Source organism: Schistocerca nitens, chromosome 8, assembly GCF_023898315.1.
Source record: "Schistocerca nitens isolate TAMUIC-IGC-003100 chromosome 8, iqSchNite1.1, whole genome shotgun sequence".
Classification (NCBI taxonomy): domain Eukaryota; kingdom Metazoa; phylum Arthropoda; class Insecta; order Orthoptera; family Acrididae; genus Schistocerca; species Schistocerca nitens.
The window spans coordinates 278,731,022-278,752,173 of record NC_064621.1 but is presented as its reverse complement, the minus strand read 5'-3'; the positions used below and the strand labels follow the sequence as shown (position 1 = coordinate 278,752,173).

The window sequence follows — 21,152 nt, the reverse complement described above, 5'->3', positions numbered from 1 at the left end:
TGGTAGCTTAAATCGGCCGCGGTCCTGTAGTACATGTCGGACCCGCGTGTCGCCACTGTGTGATCGCAAACCTAGCGCCACCACAAGGCAGGTCTCGAGAGACTGACTCGAACTCACCCCAGTTGTACGGACGACAGAGCTAGCGACTAGACGTACGAAGCCTTTCTCTTTCATTAGCCGAGAGACAGAATAGCCTTCAGCTAAGTTAATGGCTACTAACTAGCAAGGCGCCATTAGCCTTACAGTGATTGTAATTAAAGTCTCCTTAGTGCGATGTACCACAATGATTGATTAAAGATAAGTATTATACCAGCTACATACTTTTCTTCATAGCATTAATTACGTATCCTGTTCCAGTACTTCACGCCCGTCTGCGTTAGTCTAGCGTGCCTTTTAAGCCACCTCTATCTACAAGGTGTTGGCCCAGCTGCCGACACATCACTATCCTTAGTGGAAATTAAGAAGAATTACATGATCTTCTGAATGGGATGAACAGTCTAATGAGTACAGAATATGGATCGAGAGTAAAGCAAAGAAAGAAGAAAGTCATGAGAAGTAGCAGAAATGAGAACAGCGAGAAACTTAACATCAGGATTCATGGTCATGAAGTAGATGAAGCTAAGAAATTCTGCTACGTAGGCATCAAAATAAACAATGAATCGCGGAGCAAGAACATCAAAAGCAGAATAGCACTGGCGAAAAGGGCATTCCTGGCCAAGAGAAGTCTAATAGCTCAAACATACGCCTTAATTTGAGAAAGAAATTTCTGAGAATGTTTGTTTGGAGCACAGCATTGTATGGTAGTGAAACACGGACTGTGAGAAAACGGGAACAGAAGAGAATCGAAGCATTTGAGATGTGGTGCTACAAACTAATGTTGAAAATTAGGTGGACTGATAACCTAAGAAATGAAGAGATTCTGCACAAATCGGAGAGGAAATGAGTACGTGGACAAGACTGACAAGAAGAAGGCACAGGATGATAGAGCATTTGTTTAGACATCATAGAATAACTTCCACGGTAATAGAGGGAGATGCAGAGGGTAAAAACTGTGGAGGAAGACAGAGACTGAAATACATGTAGCAAATAATTGAGGACATAGGTCGCAAGTGCTACTCTGAGATGAAGAGGTTCGCACAGGTGAGGAATTCGTGGCAGGCCGCATCAAACCGGCCAGAAGACTGATGACTCAAAACACAGAAAAGTCTATTAACATTCCAACTATCCAACATCATTCACAAATAGAATGGTCACTATGACACTGCACTTAATCCACGTTGTATGTTGTTAAACGTACTAGTAATATCCCTCAACTCCTGCAATATCAATCACAGATACAGTGACCGGTTTAGTGCTAGCATGTGTCTTATGCTTAGGAAAAGGCTGGGAGACACGGAACTATTCCAGCTGTATTGCATTATGATGAGACGTAAATTCCGAAATCATATATTGAATTGTGTAGTGTAGCCAGGAACAGGTATAGACTAGGATCACAACTGAACTGTAATAAAGAGAAAGTGGCAGTTTAAGAGGATCGTCAGGAAGAAGCGATGTAGAAGACATGGTAGTAATAAATTATTGAGGAATAATTACGTAGGCTTGAATGCTTCCGAGTCGTAGACACTGCGAGAGTAAAGACAGCAGTAGGCACTTTACCTGAAGAGTACCGAGCGAGGTGGCGCAGTGGTTAGCACACTGGACTCGCATTCGGGAGGACGACGGTTCAATCCCGCGTCCGGCCATCCTGATTTAGGTTTTCCGTGCCCTAGATCGCTGCAGGCAAATGCCGGGATGGTTCCTCTGAAAGGGCACGGCCGACTTCCTTCCCCATCCTTTCCTAATCCGATGAGACCGGTGACCTCGCTGTTTTGTCTCTTTCTCCCAAACAACCCAACCCAACCTGAAGAGTAACACATATACGTGAAAATGAGTAATTACAGATGTTGATCAGATGAACACAAGTTCCGGCCGGTGTGGCCGAGCGGTTCTAGGCGCTTCAGTCCGGAACCGCGCTGCTGCTACCGTCTCAGGTTCGAATACTGCCTCGGGCATGGATGTGTGTGGTGTCCTTAGGTTAGTTAGGTTTAAGTAGTTCTAAGTTCTAGGGGACTGATGACCTCAGATGTTGAGTCCCATAGTGCTCAGAGCCATTTGAACCATTTTGAACACAAGTGCAAGAAACATAAGTGCGAAGAATTTTTGTGTGGCAGAAGAAATACTTAAATCGAACAACCAAAGAAGAAAATACAAAAATGTACAGGAAATGAAATGAAATTAAATTTGTCCATTATGGAAGTAAAGAAGGAAGATTTGAGTTAAACGTCCCGTCAACGACTGGTTTATTAGAGACGGAACAAGAGTTCGGATTAGGAAAGATATGGAAAGGACATCGGCCGTGCCCTTATCAAAGGAATCATTCCAGAATATGCCTTACACGATTTAGGTAAATCACGGAGAAACCTATATTTGTACGGTCGAGTGGGAATTTCAGCCGTCGTCCTCCAGAATGCAAGTCCAGTTTTCTAACCACTGCGCCATCTCGCTCGGCCTTTTACCCATTACGCACAAAATTCATTGAAGTCTGCGACTGTGTTACGAAATTTATAAAATGATTATTTTTCTGGATTGATAAATCCTGTAAAGGTATTCCGTTTTCCGTAAGTCTTGCCTCGATTATCACGCGCTACATCAGAACTGCTTCTCCAATGATTTTACCTTCCATAAAGGGAAGTTGATCATCACTTGACATATACTGAATCTCTTTCCATTCTTCTGTGTACTATTCTTATAAAAAACTTGTCTGCATCAGCTGTTATGCGATAGTTCTCACATTTGTCTGACTCTAATATCAATGTTTCTCTCTACTGTAGAGATCTTCAATGTATATTCCTTTCACCCATCCGCTCACTCTTTTGCATTTAACAGTGGAATTACTTTGCACTCTTTATGTTGACACCATTACTTTCAATTCCACCAAAAGTTGTTTTGAATTTAATATACGCTGAATCTGTCTTCCCGATAACCATCTCCGCTGGTTTTTTTAACTATTCAGATTTTCACCGCAACCATCTCTCTTTATCTTTCTATTGATTTCATTCCTAAGTGAAGAATATTCAATAACATTTCTTTTTAAAACATCACTTTCTCCGATTCAGTCACATTTACTTACTAATGTTCATTGGCAAAACGCGTTGAAATCATCAAGTGCCTAACTGCTACTTACACACGATATCTAAAAAAACACCGGCATACTTTAAGGAAAGGTTCCTTATACAAAAATAAGCAAGTAAAGATGGGCTCTAAAATGCATACCTTAAAACGTATGAGCACTTGTTCATCCACGATATTATGAAACATATCACTTCTGCACCAAGATCTTTCTTTCCATATTTTGGGAGGAGAAAGTATCGATCAAAAAAAGAAAAAAATTTCTAGTGAACATTGACACTAAGTTGCATACTTTAAGAAATATGAGCACTTGTTTCTCCTCTATCAATCAAGTACTGATAGCTCCTCAGGTACGCGTTTTAGAGCCCATGTTTAATAAACACATTTTTTTTATCCTTACTATCTCCTCCCAAAATATGAAAAGAAAAGAGCTTGCAGTACATGAGATGTGTTTCATAGCATCGAAGGTGAACAATTTCTCTCATCTCTTAAAATATGAGCTTCAGAGCTCTTGTTTATTAGAGATTTTTTCCTTATTTTGGTGCAAGGAACCAGTCCGTAACGTTTGTTAGTGTTTTCTGGGACACGCCATAAATGATTTGTTCTTTACAGACTCATGTCAAGTATGTATAGTTTTTTCTAGGAGAGCCAGTGAGGTTAAGTTCCAAAACGTTGCCGTGTTGTGGGAGTATATTCTTAGGTGGAATAAGGAGCACCAAATATAGCTTTTTAACAAACACTAGTCATAGAGAAATTTTTTAAGTTTACTTTTTATTTGTAATTTTAATTTTTTCAATTTCTGTCATATTTACATTCAAAAATGTTTGTTTATGATGACTAGTTTCGGACTACATTGTCCATTCTCAATCCACATTCTTCGTTGTAAATGGTTACATACATTTCCACAAGTGTACACATACACAACAGACACAACAGATATTTTTACTTGTATGGAGTAGTAATACTTATTCAGGATCCGGTAACTTCACAATGACAAGTATAGGAAGCTTGTAACACCATTATCGATTTAAGTAGTTTATACAGTGTAATTATTTGTATGTAACTTTGAAGTGATTGATCTGTACTAATTAAGATCTATGAATTGTCAAAGGAAAAGTGGAAGTTTACGTGGTAGATATTGTAAAGATTTAATAATGTTTAAAAATAATGAAACCTCATAAAATATGTATGCCTGTAAAAGAGAAATTGTACTTTGAATACTGGTTCGCCGGCCGCGGTGGTCTCGCGGTTCTAGGCGCGCAGTCCGGAACCGTGGGACTGCTACGGTCGCAGGTTCGAATCCTGCCTCGGGCATGGATGTGTGTGATGTCCTTAGGTTAGTTAGGTTTAAGTAGTTCTAAGTTCTAGGGGACTGATAACCACAGCAGTTGAGTCCCATAGTGCTCAGAGCCATTTGAACCATTTTTGAATACTGGTTCATACTTAGGGAAGCTGTATTAAATAAAGGAAAAGGTGTAGGGAGCCCCCTACGCTGCGGAAGGGTCTTGGCATGCGGGAAAAGGTGGATTTGGCGGTTGATATGGGCGGCAAGAGAGAGAGCACATTACACAGTCAGTGGCCAACAGTTGTACAGTCAACACCGTAGATGCCAAGTGAGGCATTTGGAAGCCGATTTATGTTGAAACAGCCTCGGATGTGGTTTCGGATGTAATATGGTGCTCTTGTATTATGGAATGGCTCTGAAATGATTAATACATCGCCAATGAAGAAATTTGAAAAGAGCCTTCAGCTGCAAGAAGTGAGACCAAATAGCCGCCACGTGCATGCCACCACTATTGCGCCACTGCTCCGCCAACTTCAGGAAATCAGACATGTATCTTAGTATGGACCAGTATGTTTATATGTGTGATTTTTCAATAATAATTCAAGTGATAAAAAAGTGTGTGAACTTTGAAATTGTCCTGATCATAAAACCGTTTTAGGGTCCTATCCTAAACATGCAAAAGACCGCATATCCTGTTTCTGAATAATCAGTGATTTGTTTCTACTTTGAATGTGCCAAAGTTTCAGTGCTAAAGTGTATAAATGATGCTGCTTCACAGGTAATGAAAGAGGCACATAATTTGAACTTTCATGAAACTTAATTTTGCTGTGACTATTACTAGGAACTAGTTTCTGAAGTTTTATTTGAAAATATTGAGTAAATTGCTGTGTAGTGTTGAAATATAAGCAAATTCAAGTGGGGTTAAAAATCCACATTAGTGTAATGCAATTGTCTATGAAATAGTTACAGAATTTACCTGTAGAGTAAATGACGGTTTATAGGCCCCCACTATATTCTTTTCCAATATGAGAAAGTCAAACTAAAGATTTTTTTGTTTCATGTTGCTATTAAAAGAAATCTGTGAGATTGCTAATAATGAAGGCATGATATGTATAGGTGAAGGATTAGTTAAATTCATTTTTTGTGTGTTTGTGTTAGCTGAAATCAGATCTCTTTCCACGCCCAATTTCAGTCCAGTGTGTATTTAGTAACATCTTAATGTGGAATGAGTACTGAATTAATTAATGATTGCAATAGTAACTTTTATTTCTATGACTAAAGTATTATTTAGTCCTCTATGTTTGCTGATTTGTGTAAAAAGTTATATACTGCTAACCACCACATAGTTCGTTTGTTAGTAGTGTGTATCCATTGCACTGTTTAAAAGGAGCATTAATGGAAGTCTCTTCAGCAATCCATGTTCATTTCGCTTTAAACTTAATGTTTCAAAGTATTATGACTAATTAGGTTGGCGACCGTTTAGTATTTCATTTATGTGAACATTTCTACTTTCATTACTTACAAAATTAAAGTCTTTCAGCTTTCTGTTAACTGCCACAGTCACAAAACCCATGTTCAATACCCTCTGTCCATTAGGTTAACATATGGTCAAACAATTCTAAATTTCTCTCAGGGGTGGTTGTTAACGTCATATTTGCCACAACATACGTACAGGTGTTATAAGCTCCCTCCAAAACTACGTTTTCTACTCAAGATCCATGTTTTAACGGTATAGAAATACGTTCAGTACGTCTTGTCTTTTTGAAGTTATTGGATCCTGAATAATGATTATTATTCCATACATGACAAGATATCAGTTGTGGCTATTGTATATGTGTACACTGGTAGAAATGTATGTTAACATTTACAACAAAGGCTATGGTTTGAGAATGGACCAAGTCGTGCAAAACTAGTCACACAAATAAAAATTTCTGAACGCAACTGTGATGCAAACTGAAAATATAGTAATCTGAGACTGGTCTTTTCTGCTACATTGTGCTGGGACTTTGTAAATAGTGGTATTTGTTTGAGGGAGAATGCAAGATACTATCTGCGTGTACAGTGGTCTGGTTTGCATTGTCCTTACAGGAAAGGGAGAAAACATTTGGGATCGTCTGCTGCACACACATCCAAACTTCACAACTGATGGATCAAATGCAGACGTTACTGACGACTCCTACCACAAGTACCCGGAGGATACCGACATTGTTTCAGACATGGGGGTGAGAATGAACGCCGAATAGAACCGTAGTTTCTTGCTCTATATTCTGTTTCACCATAACACTACAAAATCTATTTATACAGTTTCCTTTCAGAGCCAACGGTCCGTATTGACTTTTAATTTGATGTGTGTGTCAAGCTTTTGTTACACAATACATTTTATTCTACGGAAGCTACCAGTTTACTTCTTCTCACCTTTGAGTGTTGATTCCTTTAGCTGTTTCTATTGCGCTTCCATGGTCTACCAATTAACGTTTTTGTTTTACTCTCTTCCTACTTTGTGGCCCATTGATTATGAATTTTCTCTCAAGAGTCTATTGTTATAAATTTATCTTCTACAATTAAGCATTTCAGTCTAGATGTTTGTAAGATAGTTTTAGTTTCGAGCCTGATTTTCCATTACTGTTGCCATATTGTGTGGAACATTCACACCACTAAATTCAAATATAAAATTTTCAGCTTTATTCTATATTTTTATGCGTCTTAAGTAAAGTAAATGCCAGCACACTATAATACGGTACGTAAATTTGTCGTATGTGATGTATCTCGTTCTTTAGTTATTGGATAGTCGAAACATGTATTGTGCGGAATTCTGAAAGACTCGATAGAAAATCACAAATGATAAACATCACCTCAATAGTGTTTGTAAGAGTTTTCTTGCACACAACACAGACAAAAACAGACTGGAAATCTAATGTTGCTTTGTAACTCGCAGTACCAAAAGCAATGTAACGCAAAATGATGTATGATACTGTTTTTCCTCCAACAACTTACAATAACACGGAAGAAACACATTTTCATTATAATTTCGTTCCACGTTCTCTCGTATCAATGTTCTACCACCGAACGGACTGGTCGTTCACAACGTTCCTTTTAATTGAGTTCTATGTTCCCATGTTCACTTTTTGTTTCACTACAATTGAAGTATGTCATGGTTTAGAATCAGGAAGCACAAATAGGGCGTAGTCTACCAAAATGACAAGGTGACATTACTTTAGAACATATTTTGTCCATATAAATGTAAAATAGTTTTCCATCTCAGCTCCCATGGGTATTCAAGTTAGTGCGATTATGTGTTTTCTCACTTTTCAGTCAACCATGTACCGGATATCCATAGCGTGGTCCAGAATCCTACCTACAGGTTATGCCAACCAGATCAATCAAGATGGGATCGACCACTACAACAAAGTCATCGACAGCATGCTGGCAAAAAATATAGAACCCTTTGTAAGTACAATTTGTCAGCTCTCAGTGGAGGTAGTCGCTGTAAAAATAAAGAATTATTTAAATGCCACCTTTGTAATGCAACACGTCTTTAAACCGATTTCTTCTTTTTCTTGGGCTCTTTGTCCCGCTTCATAGCGGGTTCGGCCTTGTTGCTATGGAACTGGCGGTGTTCGTTGCTGAGAGTGGTCGGATGCCCCTCCTACCGCCACCCTGAGCTCCCCGGGATGGAATTAGAGTACCTCATCTGTCTGCGTCTAGTGTAAGCCGTGAAATAGTGCGAACGTTTTCAAATGCCTGCGAGTCGTGTAACTGAGGTGTAACATGGGGACCAGCCCGGTATTCACCTAGCAGGATGTGGAAAACCGCCTAAAAAACACATCCAGGTCGGCCGGCATACCGGCCCTCGTCGTCAATCCGCTGGGCGGATTCGATCCGGGGCCGGCGCGCCTATCCCGAGTCCAGGAAGCAGTGCATTAACGCTCTCAGCTATCCTGGCGGGTACGTCTCTAGACAGACAAAAAAGTATAAAATAATTTCTCCTTGTCTCTTACAGATTTCTAACCCCATACAGATAGCCCTGAAAAATAATTGTGCTTGTAATTGTGCTTGTTAATTTTCAATAGCTGAAACAGTATTGTAAAATTTAAAACTGAAAACGCGACATGCATGCAATAGATAATTGATACTTCACATAAGTCAGTGATAATAATTTTGTTGCACTGCGAATGATATGAACTGTTGCGTGATGTTTTACAAAGAAAGCTAGTCCCTGCACTCCTTACTATTATATACGAGTACTGCATGCCCCCAAATTTTTCTTTTTAAAGTTCACTGGTATTCTCGTAGCTATTAAAAATTCATAAGCACAAATTTTCAGGACTATCTGTAAGGGCTTATGAATCTGTATGGGGGCTAGGATAAATGATTTTATACTTTTTAGTCCGTTTTAAAAACGTGTTATATTTTTTAAAAAATTATCTACTTAATTATTTTATTCTATTTAGTATTGTGAGTGTGAAATGTTTCAGTCGATTTCAAACATTTTGATGAGATTACAACAGAGACATGTGGGTAATTTCAGGTTCATTTCAGTTCCTCTTTACCTGAGTTCATCAATATTTTTCTTCCTCATACGCATATATCACAAAAGTTCGTTGGGACAAAAATGAGAGAGATTCGAACACACACAAAGACCTACCAGCAATCGCTCTTAACATGAATACGCGCGAATGGAACGGAAAACGGGAAGAAGAATGCTACACGAAATACCCTGGGTCCCACACCAGACAAGAAAACGGATTAATATTGTATAGCCACCCAGTTGTGGGCTACGTTGAAAATTTTAGTTCTCTAGCTCATTAGGAAGTTAGTTTAAAAAGAATTGCAGAATTTGTGCCGAACAGACAGACACTAAAACGAATAAAAACGGTGTTAATAAATATATCAATAAAAGTACTTGACCGCAACAATTTTTACAAAACGCTTTCTTGATATTACTTCCAATCGTTGCGGTCTGACTGACAATATCGTTCTGGCGTTTCATGAATAACCCGATTTAAGAGACATACGTGTATAATGTTTTACGCAGCTTAAACTAAGATCTGCAGTCGACGACCGCATGTCATAAAATATAGTACACCATACTGGAATTCTCCATCCGTTACTGCTGCTGAATGACTAGTTTACATTTTTATTCATGTTCTTGTTGTGATCTTCAGTCGGAAGACTGGTTTGGTGCACCTCTCCACACTACACTGTGGAGACCACTTCATCTCTGCATAACTACTGCAGCCCACATCCATTTGAACCTGTTTACTCCAGTCATGTCTTGGTCTTCTTCTACTATTTTTTCTCCCCACAGTTCCATACATTACGAAAATACCGATCCCTTGATACCTGAAGATGTATTTTACCAACCGATCCCTTTTTTTACTCAATCAGTGGCATAAATTTCTATTCTCTCCTATTTGATTTGGTTGTCCCTCATTAGTTATCCTATCTACTACCAAATCAGCGGCATTCCCCCGCAGCACCACATTTAGAAGCTTCTATTCTCTTCTTATCTGAAGTGTTTATGGTCCATTTTTCACTTCTGTACAGGGTTACACTCCAAGCATAAAGTTTCAGAAAAGACTTCTTTACAGTTATTTAAGCGACGCTAGTAAATTTCTGTCGTTCAGAAATGCTTTCCTCGCTATTGCCAGTATACATCTTAAATTCTAGGTACTTCATCAGTCTTCGCTTATTTTGCTGCCCAAATAACAAAACTAATCTACTATCTTTAGTTATTCATTTTCCGATCTACTTCTCCCTACATTATTTGATTTAATTCTATTACCTTTCATTAATCTTATTTTACTTTTGTTGGTGTTCATTGTTCATCTTATATAATATCTTTTCAAGATATTATCCACTCCGTTGAACTCATCTTCCATGTCCTTTGCCATCCCTGTTTCAGTTACCATATCATCGGCAAACTCCAGTTTTTTTTCTGCTCCCTGAACTATCTTCCTGTTTCCAAATTTATCTTTTATTTCCTTTACAGCTCTTTGTGCAGATGGAATAGTAGCGTGGATAGGCTGCAAACCTGTCTCACTCGCTTCTCAACTACGGCTTTCCTTTCACACCCTTCAAGTCATACAACTGCCGTGTGGCTTCCTCAATATTGTCCTTTCTACCATCAGATTTTCAGAGAGTATACTCCAATCAACATCGTCGAAAACTTTCTCCAAAAATTCTGTAACCGTATGGGGGCCTTTATTCATCCTAAGTTCTAAGATAAGTCGTAAGGTCACTATTGCACTACATGCTCCTGTGTTTCTCCAGAACTCACGTACGTCGACCTCGACGTTAGCTTCTTCAGGTTTCTCCATTCTTCCGTAAATATTCCGCAACAGTATTATGCAACCACTAGTTATTACACTGACCGTTCGGTAGCATTCACATCCACTCAAATCTGATGGTATTCCGCCTGTCTCACGTACCTTGCATATCAGATGAAATAGTTCTGTCCTGGTATGTTCTTCCAAGGCTGTCAACAATTCTGTGGGAACGTTATGTACTCCAGGTGCCTAGTTTCACTAGATCTTTCGTGCTTTGTCAGTGTCTTCTCGCAATATCGTATTTCAAATCTCCTCTCTGTTTATTCTACCCGTTCTTAACCTTTGACTTTCAATCTGTTTCCCCTGTATAGCCTTCCACCTTTCAGCTTTCCCTTCTTTTCTTAGTACCGTCTTGCTGCCGGAAAAATTAATATTCATACTGCTTCCTTTCTTTTCTCCAAATGCCTCTTTAATTTCCCTTAGGTGGCATCTAATTTTCTCTTGGTCGTGCATGGTTCTACTGTTTTAAATTTCTTCCCTAGCTATTCCCGTAGCACCATTCTGCTTTTTCTTTCACTCTCATTTTGAAACAACTCAGCTCCCTTTTGCCTGCTTCATGTGGTGCATTTTTATACTTGCTTCATACGTCAGTTAAATTCAGTCTTTCTTACATTATTGAAGGATTTTTATTGGGTCTTGTCTTTTTGCCTGTTTGATCCTTCGTTGCCGTCACTACTTAATCCCTCAAAGTTACCCATTCGTTATCTTTCGAATTCACTCCCCCCTCCCCCCGTTTTTAGTTACTCACTCCCCATTGCTCTATTTGAAAGTCAATAACTTCTGGTTCCATCTAAATTTACTACTTCAACAATTTGTTCAGACAGTTGTTCCCGGAAAAATTTAGCAGTTTAAAATCTGAATTCCAAATATCTATGTTACCATTACGTAGTCTATCGGAAATATTCCGGTGTCTCTAGGTTTATTCCATGTATACAACGGATTTCGTAATTCTTAAACCATGTGTCAGGGAGCGCACAGAATAAATTGGCCCGTACCTGCGTAGACGACGCGGTAGGGGAGGGGACAATGGCTGTGGTGTGGGTTCTGGCATGGATGTGCACTGCATTGTAGGGGAGGCTATGCACAAATATTTACCTCACGCAACATATAAGTTTCAGCTAGTGAGTTGCCGGCCGCGGTGGTCTAGCGGATCTAGGCGCTCAGTCCGGAACCGCGCGGCTGCTACGGTCGCAGGTTCGGATCCTGCCTCGGGCATGGATGTGTGTGATGTCCTTAGGTTAGTTAGGTTTAAGTGGTTCTAAGTTCTAGGGGACTGATGACCACAGATGTTAAGTCCCATAGTGCTCAGAGCCACTTGAACCATTTTTAGATCAGCTAGTGAGTTGGAACTTCCTCGCAGATTAAAACTGTGTGCTGGACCGAGACTCGAACTCGGGACCTTTGCCTTTCGTGGTCAAGTGCTCTAGTGACTGAGTTATCCAAGACGATTCACGACCCGTCCTCACAGCTCATATGCCTTCTTCCAAGAGTGCTAGTTCTGCAAGGTTTCTATGGAGAGCTTCCGTGAAGTTTGGGAAGTAGGAGACGAGGTACTGGCGGAATTAGAGCTGTGAGGAAGGGTCGTGAGCCCCGCTTGGATAGCTGAGCTGGTGGAGCAGTTTCCCGCCAAAGGCAAAGGTCCCGAGTTCGAGTCTCGGTCTGCAATACAGTTTTAACCTGCCAAAAGTTTCATATCAGTGCACACTCCACTGCAGAGTGAAAATTTCATCGTGGAAGCTAGTAAGTTGTCAAACGATCATATTAACAGATTATATCAGTTCAACCAATAATTCGACGTTCAATGTCAGTAGTGGTGGTGGTGGTGGTTAGTGTTTAACGTCCCGTCGACAACGAGGTCATTAGAGACGGAGCTTACGCTCGGGTTAGGGAAGGATTGGGAAGGAAATCGGCCGTGCCCTTTCAAAGGAACCATCCCGGCATTTGCCTGAAGCGATTTAGGGAAATCACGGAAAACCTAAATCAGGATGGCTGGAGACGGGATTGAACCGTCGTCCTCCCGAATGCGAGTCCAGTGTGCTAACCACTGCGCCACCTCGCTCGGTAATGTCAGTAGTATCTCAACAGAGTACCAAGAGAGTAAAAGTCGCATAAACAAAGGATCATCCAAAAGAAAACAAGTTCGACTAAGAACTGCCTGAAGGAAACTGCACCAATAAAAAAATTAAAAATAAAAAAATCTAAAATGTGTGGTGTAGCGAACAATACCATTTACTACAACATTGACAATGTAAAGATAAATCGCATGTGGAAATTGTGTGCCAGTCATCTGGCAGCCTGTTCATCAGTATTAGCGAAATACATTTTCTTCTTCTCCCCCCTTGTCTTTACTGAACGACTGAAGCAAAAATTTTAAAGAGATTTATGAATCCTTCTTTGCTTCTTACGACATAAATCTAATGGGATTGCACGTAATCACACATGACAGAATGTGAAGAATCGAGCCCGCACCTATGGTTCGTAAAGATTACAGTCAGCTAACAACGAGAATGTTCGAAGTGCACAGCTTGGCAGGTGACAGCAAACTAATACAGCCTTCCCTTCAGAACAATGAGTTGGACTCGTCCAGAACTCAAGGGGAAAATACGTTTCTGTACATCGGCCACTGTATTTCACGTGAGCTGCAGCACAGATGAAATTGTGCTCTTCATAAAATTCTCCCTTATGGCTTCCACTTCCATTCCTTTTGCGCCAGATCATGTTCTACTACTGTCTTCCCTTCTCTTCCTACAGTCATATTCATCTCTTCACTATCTGAACAATTATGTCACCGCTTCATACATTCTCTCTCTTTTCCTCATCTGAAGAGCTTTTCTTGGGAGAGAGAGGGAGGAGGGCAGAGGTGATGTCATCAACTTTATGGCATTTGGCGTTGTTGCCACGATTTCCTGTCCTGTGCCAGCTTCTTCACCTCAGAATAGCACTTACACCCAAAGTCCTCAATCATTTGTTGGGTGTATTCCAATCCCTGTCTTCCTCTACAGTTCCCTCAAGACACAAAAGTTATTCCTGGATGTCCTAACACATTACCTATAATCTAGTCTCTTCTTCTTTTCAGTGTTGGCTATCTGTTCCCCTCCTCGCCTGTTCTGCAGAGAACCTCATTACTTTTCTTACCAGTCCACTTGCCTTTCTACATCTTTCTACACCATCATGTCTCAGTTCTATTCTCTTCTGGTTTTCTCGCAGTCCGTGATTCACGTCCATACAATGGTGTGCTTCAAATGTTTATTCTCAGAACTTTTTTCCTCAAACTACGGCGAATGTTTTATAGTTGTGGCTTTCTTTTGGCCAGGAAAGTGCGCTTTTGCTGAGATAGTCTGCTTGTATTGTTCTTCCTTTGTCCGTTACTGTCCGTTATTTTGCTTCCTAGGTACCAATCTTCGTTCATAATGTGTACTCATAAACTGTTTCATTCCATTCATTAGTTCCCGCAACCAAACCTCACTTCCACCGAGGAAAGCAGTATCCTTAGCGAATCTTATCACAGATCTCATTATACACTGAATTTTAATTCCAATCCCGGAACTATCTTTTATTTCCGTCATTTCCTCTTCGATCTATAGATTAAACAGCAGGGGTGAAAGATGAATGCTGTGTTATAGCCTTTTGAATCTGAACACTCATTCCTGATCTTCCATTCTTATCTTTCCTTCTTGGTTTTCGTACATATTCTGTTTTAGCGCACTTTCCCCTAGAGCTTCAACTTACTTTCCTGAGAGTGTCGAAAAATGCACCATTTTAGATTGTTGAACACTTTGTTTGATTCGAGAAATCCTATAAACGTGTGTTGATTTGCTTGACTTTTTCTTCCATTATCAACCGCAACGGTAGGGATATTTCACATACAATATCCTGAATTTTTTCACGTTTTTTTGCATGTTATGCTTGTTACCAACTTGGATGAATGAGATATTAACTTGATTGCGCTTGAGATTAACCTGTCCTAGCTATCTTCGGGGTTCTGTTTATGATATTTTTCCGAAAGTCTGATGCTATTTCTCCAGACTCATTCTTCTACAAACCAAATGTGTAATTTATGTATATAGACTGAAGCGGCGAGTGAAAATTTGTTCTAAGGCCGGGAATCGAACCCAGGTCTCCTGCTTACTACGAAAGTGCGTTAGCCACTAAGCCACCTTGGCATAGCGGTTCAGACATTGCTCGAATTACCCTGGCATGCCTCTCTCCTCGATCCAAACTCTCACTGGCGCCCCATTCTACTTTAAATTCCCCCTTACACATGAACAGAATTGCCGAGGCCCTCCTTGTTCTGGAATAACACCTCGGTATCGAACGTAGATGGGGGATCCAGCCTGAAACCCACGAGCAGGTACTTTTACAAATGAATATCTGTGTGAGACCAAAGAAGTCCCTGAAATTGTGTCGTTTCATTTGTACAAATGAGTAATTATTTGGTTGCTACTTCCGTGATTATTTCAGATATTCCAAAGAAATATTATTCATGCATTCCGCCTTATTTGGTTGCTACTTCTCTAAAGCTCAACTGGACTCTGGCTCTAATACTGGATCCTCTATTTCGTCCACACGGTCTTTCGTTTCTTCTTCCCTCAAGTAACACTGTTCCTCTCACTCGCAGTGGCCTTTACGCTTTCCAACCATCTGCTCTCTCCTCTACATTTAACATTGGAATCACTCTTCCAATCACTCTTCCACTCTTAATGCTGACGCCTCTGCTTTTCAATTCATCAAAAGTTGTTTTGTCTTTTCTGTGTACTGAATGAGCGTTTTCGTGAACCATTTCTTTTTCGGTTTTCTCTCTTTTTCCTGCAACCATTTCACCCTGCAATTGCCATTTATTTTATTCCTAAATGTTTTATATTGCTCCATTCCTGTCTTTCCCTGAAAATTATTGTACTTCCTTCTTTCGTCAATCTGCTCAAATATTTCTTCTTTATCCAAAGGCTTCTTCGCAGCTACCTTCCTTGTACCTAAACTTGTCTGTCTAACTCAGCGATTGATCTTTTGCGAGATGCACTTCACTTCAAGTGAACTGCCTATGGCGGTATTCATTATCGCACTATCTACATACAGCCTTAGAGAACTCCAGATGCACATCATCATTCCTCAGTACTTCAGTATCTCACTTCTTTCAACATTTATTCTTTCGTACAGATCTGTCCACCTTCAGTCTACACTTCATCATTACTAAATTGTGATCTGAGTCTACATCTGATCCGGGGTATGCCTCACAATCCAACATCTGATTTCGAAATTTTATAATCTTACGATCTGTGGACAGTTTATTCACTATTACTTGCTGAAATTTGTTGCAGAAGTTAATTACTATGTCTCCTACCTCATTCCTACTACCGAGCCCACATTCTCCCGTAACTCGGTCTCCTGTTCCTTCCCCTAACATTCCGTTCCAGTCAGCGACGTTCAATTGACTTTTATCTTCCTTTACACACTGAAATAGATACTCTGGAACTAGTAAGCATTCAAAATTCTGTTACTAGGATGAGTGTTGATTTTTCTTCTATCTTAAAACGACATTGTGTTACCTACTGTAGCTTACCGCACAGCTACTTCCTATACGCTTTCACTGCTCCTTAATTACATCCGATGGAATACGTAATAAGTTTGGTTTCTTTATTACTCAGTAGGAAGCGTCTGACTGCATCATAAAATAAGTACGACTTCTAATTAGAAAGTTTTTTCCACACCCAACACTCATATAAAATAAATTTATAGAAATAAACGAACCTTAATCATTAATGCCTTGCATCTACATCTATTACAACACTGCTGTTACTGATCTTTTTCGCTGTTCGTCTAACGAGCTGGATAGAAGGTCGCATTCCTGCCTTTTGTAATAGACTGACGTGGGTCCATTTGGTACAATGGAATCAAATGGTAGAGATTTTATGCAAAACTTCCTTCACATAATTCCAAACATTCCTACCAGGCCAATGCCAGAAATATTTCGTAGGATTCGAACTTCAGGGAATGTTAGGAAGTCCTAATGTTTGGGTATTTACACCTGTTACCATGTGTTGACTCTGTAACTCTCCCCATTATTGGCAAACAAACATTACTCAGAGAACATCAAATTGCTGCCGCAGTAATGATGTCGAAGGATAGTGTTTACCTTAGTATCGAATAATTTTGCATAACAATTATTGATTCGAACTGGATCAACATCAAATACAAGACTAAGATTGCACCTGGTGAACGGTCTACCCGACGGGAGGTCCTAGTCACACGACGACAAGACTAAGATATACTTGCGTAGAATTTTGTATAACTACAAGTAGTATTGTCCCGTTTGCGTAATGTTCTGGTAAACCCCGCACCGTCACTTAACTCTTCCTGAACTGATTTTAGTTAAGCCTAATAAATAGTAACGTGTTTCCGTGAAACACTTGCACCGTCAGTCCAAAAAATTCCGAGAATTTTGAGAGTAGATTTATTCCTGGCGTATAAGTGACGTCAGTACAATATCTATGGTTGCTGCTTGAACTAACTGTAAATAACAGATGTGCGTTTTTATGAATGTTGTAAGCTAAAAATTGTCTGAGCGACGGAAGCACTTCGCAACCAAAAATTAATGTTTATTAATCCCACTACGTGTCGAAGCCTTAGCATCAGTTCCCGTTTACACTCTACATTAAATAGATTAGAAGAATTTTGTATAACTACCAGTAGTATTGTCCCGTTTGCGTAATGTTCTGGTAAACCCAGCACCGTCACTTAACTCTTCCTGAACTGATTTTAGTTAAGCCTAATAAATAGTAACGTGTTTCCGTGAAACACTTGCACCGTCAGTCCAAAAAATTCCGAGAATTTTGAGAGTAGATTTATTCCTGGCGTATAAGTGACGTCAGTACAATATCTATGGTTGCTGCTTGAACTAACTGTAAACAACAGATGTGCGAAGTTTCAAATAATTTCGACCGGTGGCGAAGTCGTAGTGAAGCGTCAAAATGGCGTCTATGGAAGACATTCTTTACAAGTAATGTGCTGTAATTGAACACACGGGATGTAAGACTAGGTGCAGTCGTCCGTGCATACCTACCATAAGACGACAAACTGCAGAATGGGTCTCTGATGGTTCGCCAAGACCGAAGGAGGTGCGATAATGCCGTGAGCGTCATTATAGGCGATGAGCGTTCTCTTGTCTTTCGATTTGTTATTTGCACCTTCTTTGGTCCTGGCAAATTATCAGAGACCCTTTATGCACTTTGTCGTTTCATGGTAGGCCCTTATTGACGACATCGAGTCTCGTCGCCTTTGAATTCAATTACAGCACGTTGTTTGTAACGAGTGTCTTTCGTAGATGACATTTTGATGGCTCACTACGCCTTTGCCATCTGTCGAAATTCTTTGCAATTATGCACATTACTTGTGTACTGTTGTCAGTTAAGTCTGACACAGCAGGTAATGCGCAGACGTCGCTTATACGCCGCAATCCAACACATACAATAACACTCCCCATTTTTAATATAGCCAGCGACAGTAGCGCTCCAAGCGGACTGTAAGTTGCGCTTTTGAGTACGATAACTGAAGAGAGCGAACAATGTTGTTTATATCGATTTCAAGCACTGTCTTTACAAAAGAGAGCATAACTAGTGCAATAAATAGCTGCAACAACAAAAAATTGCACTACTTTTGTCTTTCATTAGTTTGCTAAAGACCGTCAGAGGTATGAAACGGTACGTTACAGGGAACTTTATTTACATTTCTCTTATAATCTAGAAACACTTAACTAAGGAATGTCGTTTCATTTTAAGTACAAAAAATGGATAGTAAACGGGGCTACACTTCCAGCCAAAGCAGTGACTGTGGAACACTGGAAACTTTCATAGAATGCAATACTAACATTATTTGACATACCAAATAATTCACCACAACTACAGCTGAAGATGAAATTACACATATATGACAATAAAAGGTCAAAAGCAATAGAAATGTTCTCCAACACAGAAGAAACTAAGTCAGTTAATGTTACTAGATCTGAGCTATAAAAGCTAAGAAGCTTCAACACAGTCGTCTTTTGATGGAAATGCAAACATTCACAAAAATATTCGTGTTTTGGAAAGAGCGAGTGAAATGTAAGAATGTACAAATCATTAGACTCCATGAAAACTGTTATGTGTCATGGAAAAGTGCCTCTTATGGTAAGTACGTAACGTAACACAAATAAATGGTTCTCATGCATGTATTATTGCTTTCATCCGAAGTAAGTTGCAAGTATACGCAAATTTCGAAGCCATTTCTTCATGAATGCGTCGTGCCTTATATAAATGGATGAATAAGATTCGGCTCTCTTTACATTCATTTGATAGTCATTCATGTCTCCTGATAATTTACAAGATCTTGGAACGTAGAAACACACTAACTATTTCATAAACTAAGTAGAAAAATAACTAGAAACAAACATTTATCTTACAGCTGGCTTTCTCTCCGGTAGGGCACTTGTGTGTCTCCAGCTGTTAGATTATAACTTTCACAGCAGTGAGTTTCGTGACTGTATATGTTTAGACTGTGCCTGCGCAGTGAAATGCGAACACTTGCAACAATAACAGCACAACATTGCAAAAAAATTAAGTTTCTAATTAAAAATGCGCTAATTTTAGCAAAATGATGGTAGCACGTCTTCACAAGAAATTTGTTTACATCAGTACCAAAAAAAGCATTATTCCCTGTCATTTACTCGCTTATTTACGTACTTAAAGTAAAACAATATACTTTATCAGCAAAAACAGAACATTTATAAAACAATATGTCTGTTAGTGAACGTTCAATTTATAACCTGGCTCCGCAGCATATGAAAGAGACAGTATTTACCAAAGCTGTTTATGGTTTCGAGGAATGGTCCAATTTTTAGTTGAGGATGTAAATAAGCAATATTATTGTGCCCAAAGATCCCAGCTGCCTCGAAAGCACTTACTTTAACCCAATAATGCCAGTATGAAACGTGGTAGAAATATTAAAAACATTTTATATGGTGATTCCAGTTTCAATTGCAACTACTGATTTACTGTGCATTTTAATTCAGAGTCTGAAGTGAAACGCAAGCCATTGAAAACCTACAGAAAAAGAAGCTGGAAGCACCTGAAATGTGGTGCTATTGTAGAATATTAAGAGTAGAGTGGATAAATAAAGTACAAAATGAAAAAGCAATAAAAATATTTTTTGAGATAGTAAGTATAGCCTTATTGGCAGGATGCACAGATTAGTGGCCTCCCTCCAACGGTATCCAGGAATGGGTAACTTGCAGGAGGTGCAGAGAGTCGAGGCACACAAAGGCTAGAACAGAACAGATTACTGTGTTGGTTATAGTAGTTAATTAGAGATAAAAAGATAAACGCGCTATAGCAAAAAGATAGAGGACAGTAGCAAGCTGATAACTAATGCCGCAAGAAAAAGAGCTGCCAGCTTCTCATTACATCTAGTGTCAAATTCCACTTCTGTTCTTCCAATGCATAGGTCTCCACAACCGCTCTTGAAGCATATAATATCCTGTTTATTTATATATCTTTCCCAACTGTGTGTCGAAGTCCCTAGCTTACATTGTTCTTGGTCGAGAAAGAGGTATTGATACACCAGATTTATCACAGATTTCTCTCGACCTGTTAAGAGCTGCTTCCCAAGAATGGGATGCTGTGATATGGCAAAAACGTGTATCCCAAAGATTAAACATAAAATACGAAAGTGAATAAACATAAGAATTATGCTAGCATAGTATTTTTTCTTCATGGCACAAGATGTTTTCTCACGGACATAGTGCATTAGACGCTGACATACATGCTCGTCGAGTAGTTAGGTTGAGAAACATCGTCATTAATCTGTACTTGCATTTCTAAATTTCGCCAGCTTCTGTCACAGCTCCGAGAAAAACGCAATTTCTTTGCTTGGTTGTAATGTTGCTCATCACGTGAGATCCCCGTAAGACTTAAGTCTTTATTCCTACTCCAGACAGGGACGTTTCTAGCCTTTACGTATTTATTTATTACTGTGTAACAGTATGGCTTTCTGATTATTTTTTTTTCTTCAATAGGTGACGCTTTACCACTTCGACCTTCCACAACCGCTGCAGGACCTAGGAGGGTGGACCAACCCCGAGGTCGTGGTGCCCAATTTCGTTGACTTCGCACGAGTTGCTTTTGAACAGTTTGGAGACAGAGTAAGCTAATATTTATTCTACTGAAATGCTTTTGACTTTTGTATATTATTCTCATAGTGTGATTAACTACAGTCTTTCACATCAAACTTTCACGTCATTATCACCATAAAAGATTAGTATCATCAAGGATTAGACCCATCTTCAAGGACCACAAAATTTATTGGACCTCTTATTGACACCCAAAGGTATTACGATAAATACT

General features: G+C 39.5%; 1 protein-coding gene across 5 annotated transcripts in view; it reads left to right on the top strand.

Annotated features, from left to right (window-relative positions):
• LOC126198586 (myrosinase 1-like) overlaps positions 1 to 21,152 on the top strand; it is a 206,267-nt gene that overhangs the window by 43,250 nt on the left and 141,865 nt on the right. For all 5 annotated transcript variants that reach the window (XM_049935028.1, XM_049935029.1, XM_049935027.1 and 2 more), the window contains 3 exons: positions 6,542 to 6,675; positions 7,766 to 7,900; positions 20,825 to 20,950. In XM_049935028.1, coding sequence (XP_049790985.1) covers positions 6,542 to 6,675; positions 7,766 to 7,900; positions 20,825 to 20,950 — 395 coding nt within the window. The remainder of the gene's footprint in view (positions 1 to 6,541; positions 6,676 to 7,765; positions 7,901 to 20,824; positions 20,951 to 21,152) is intronic.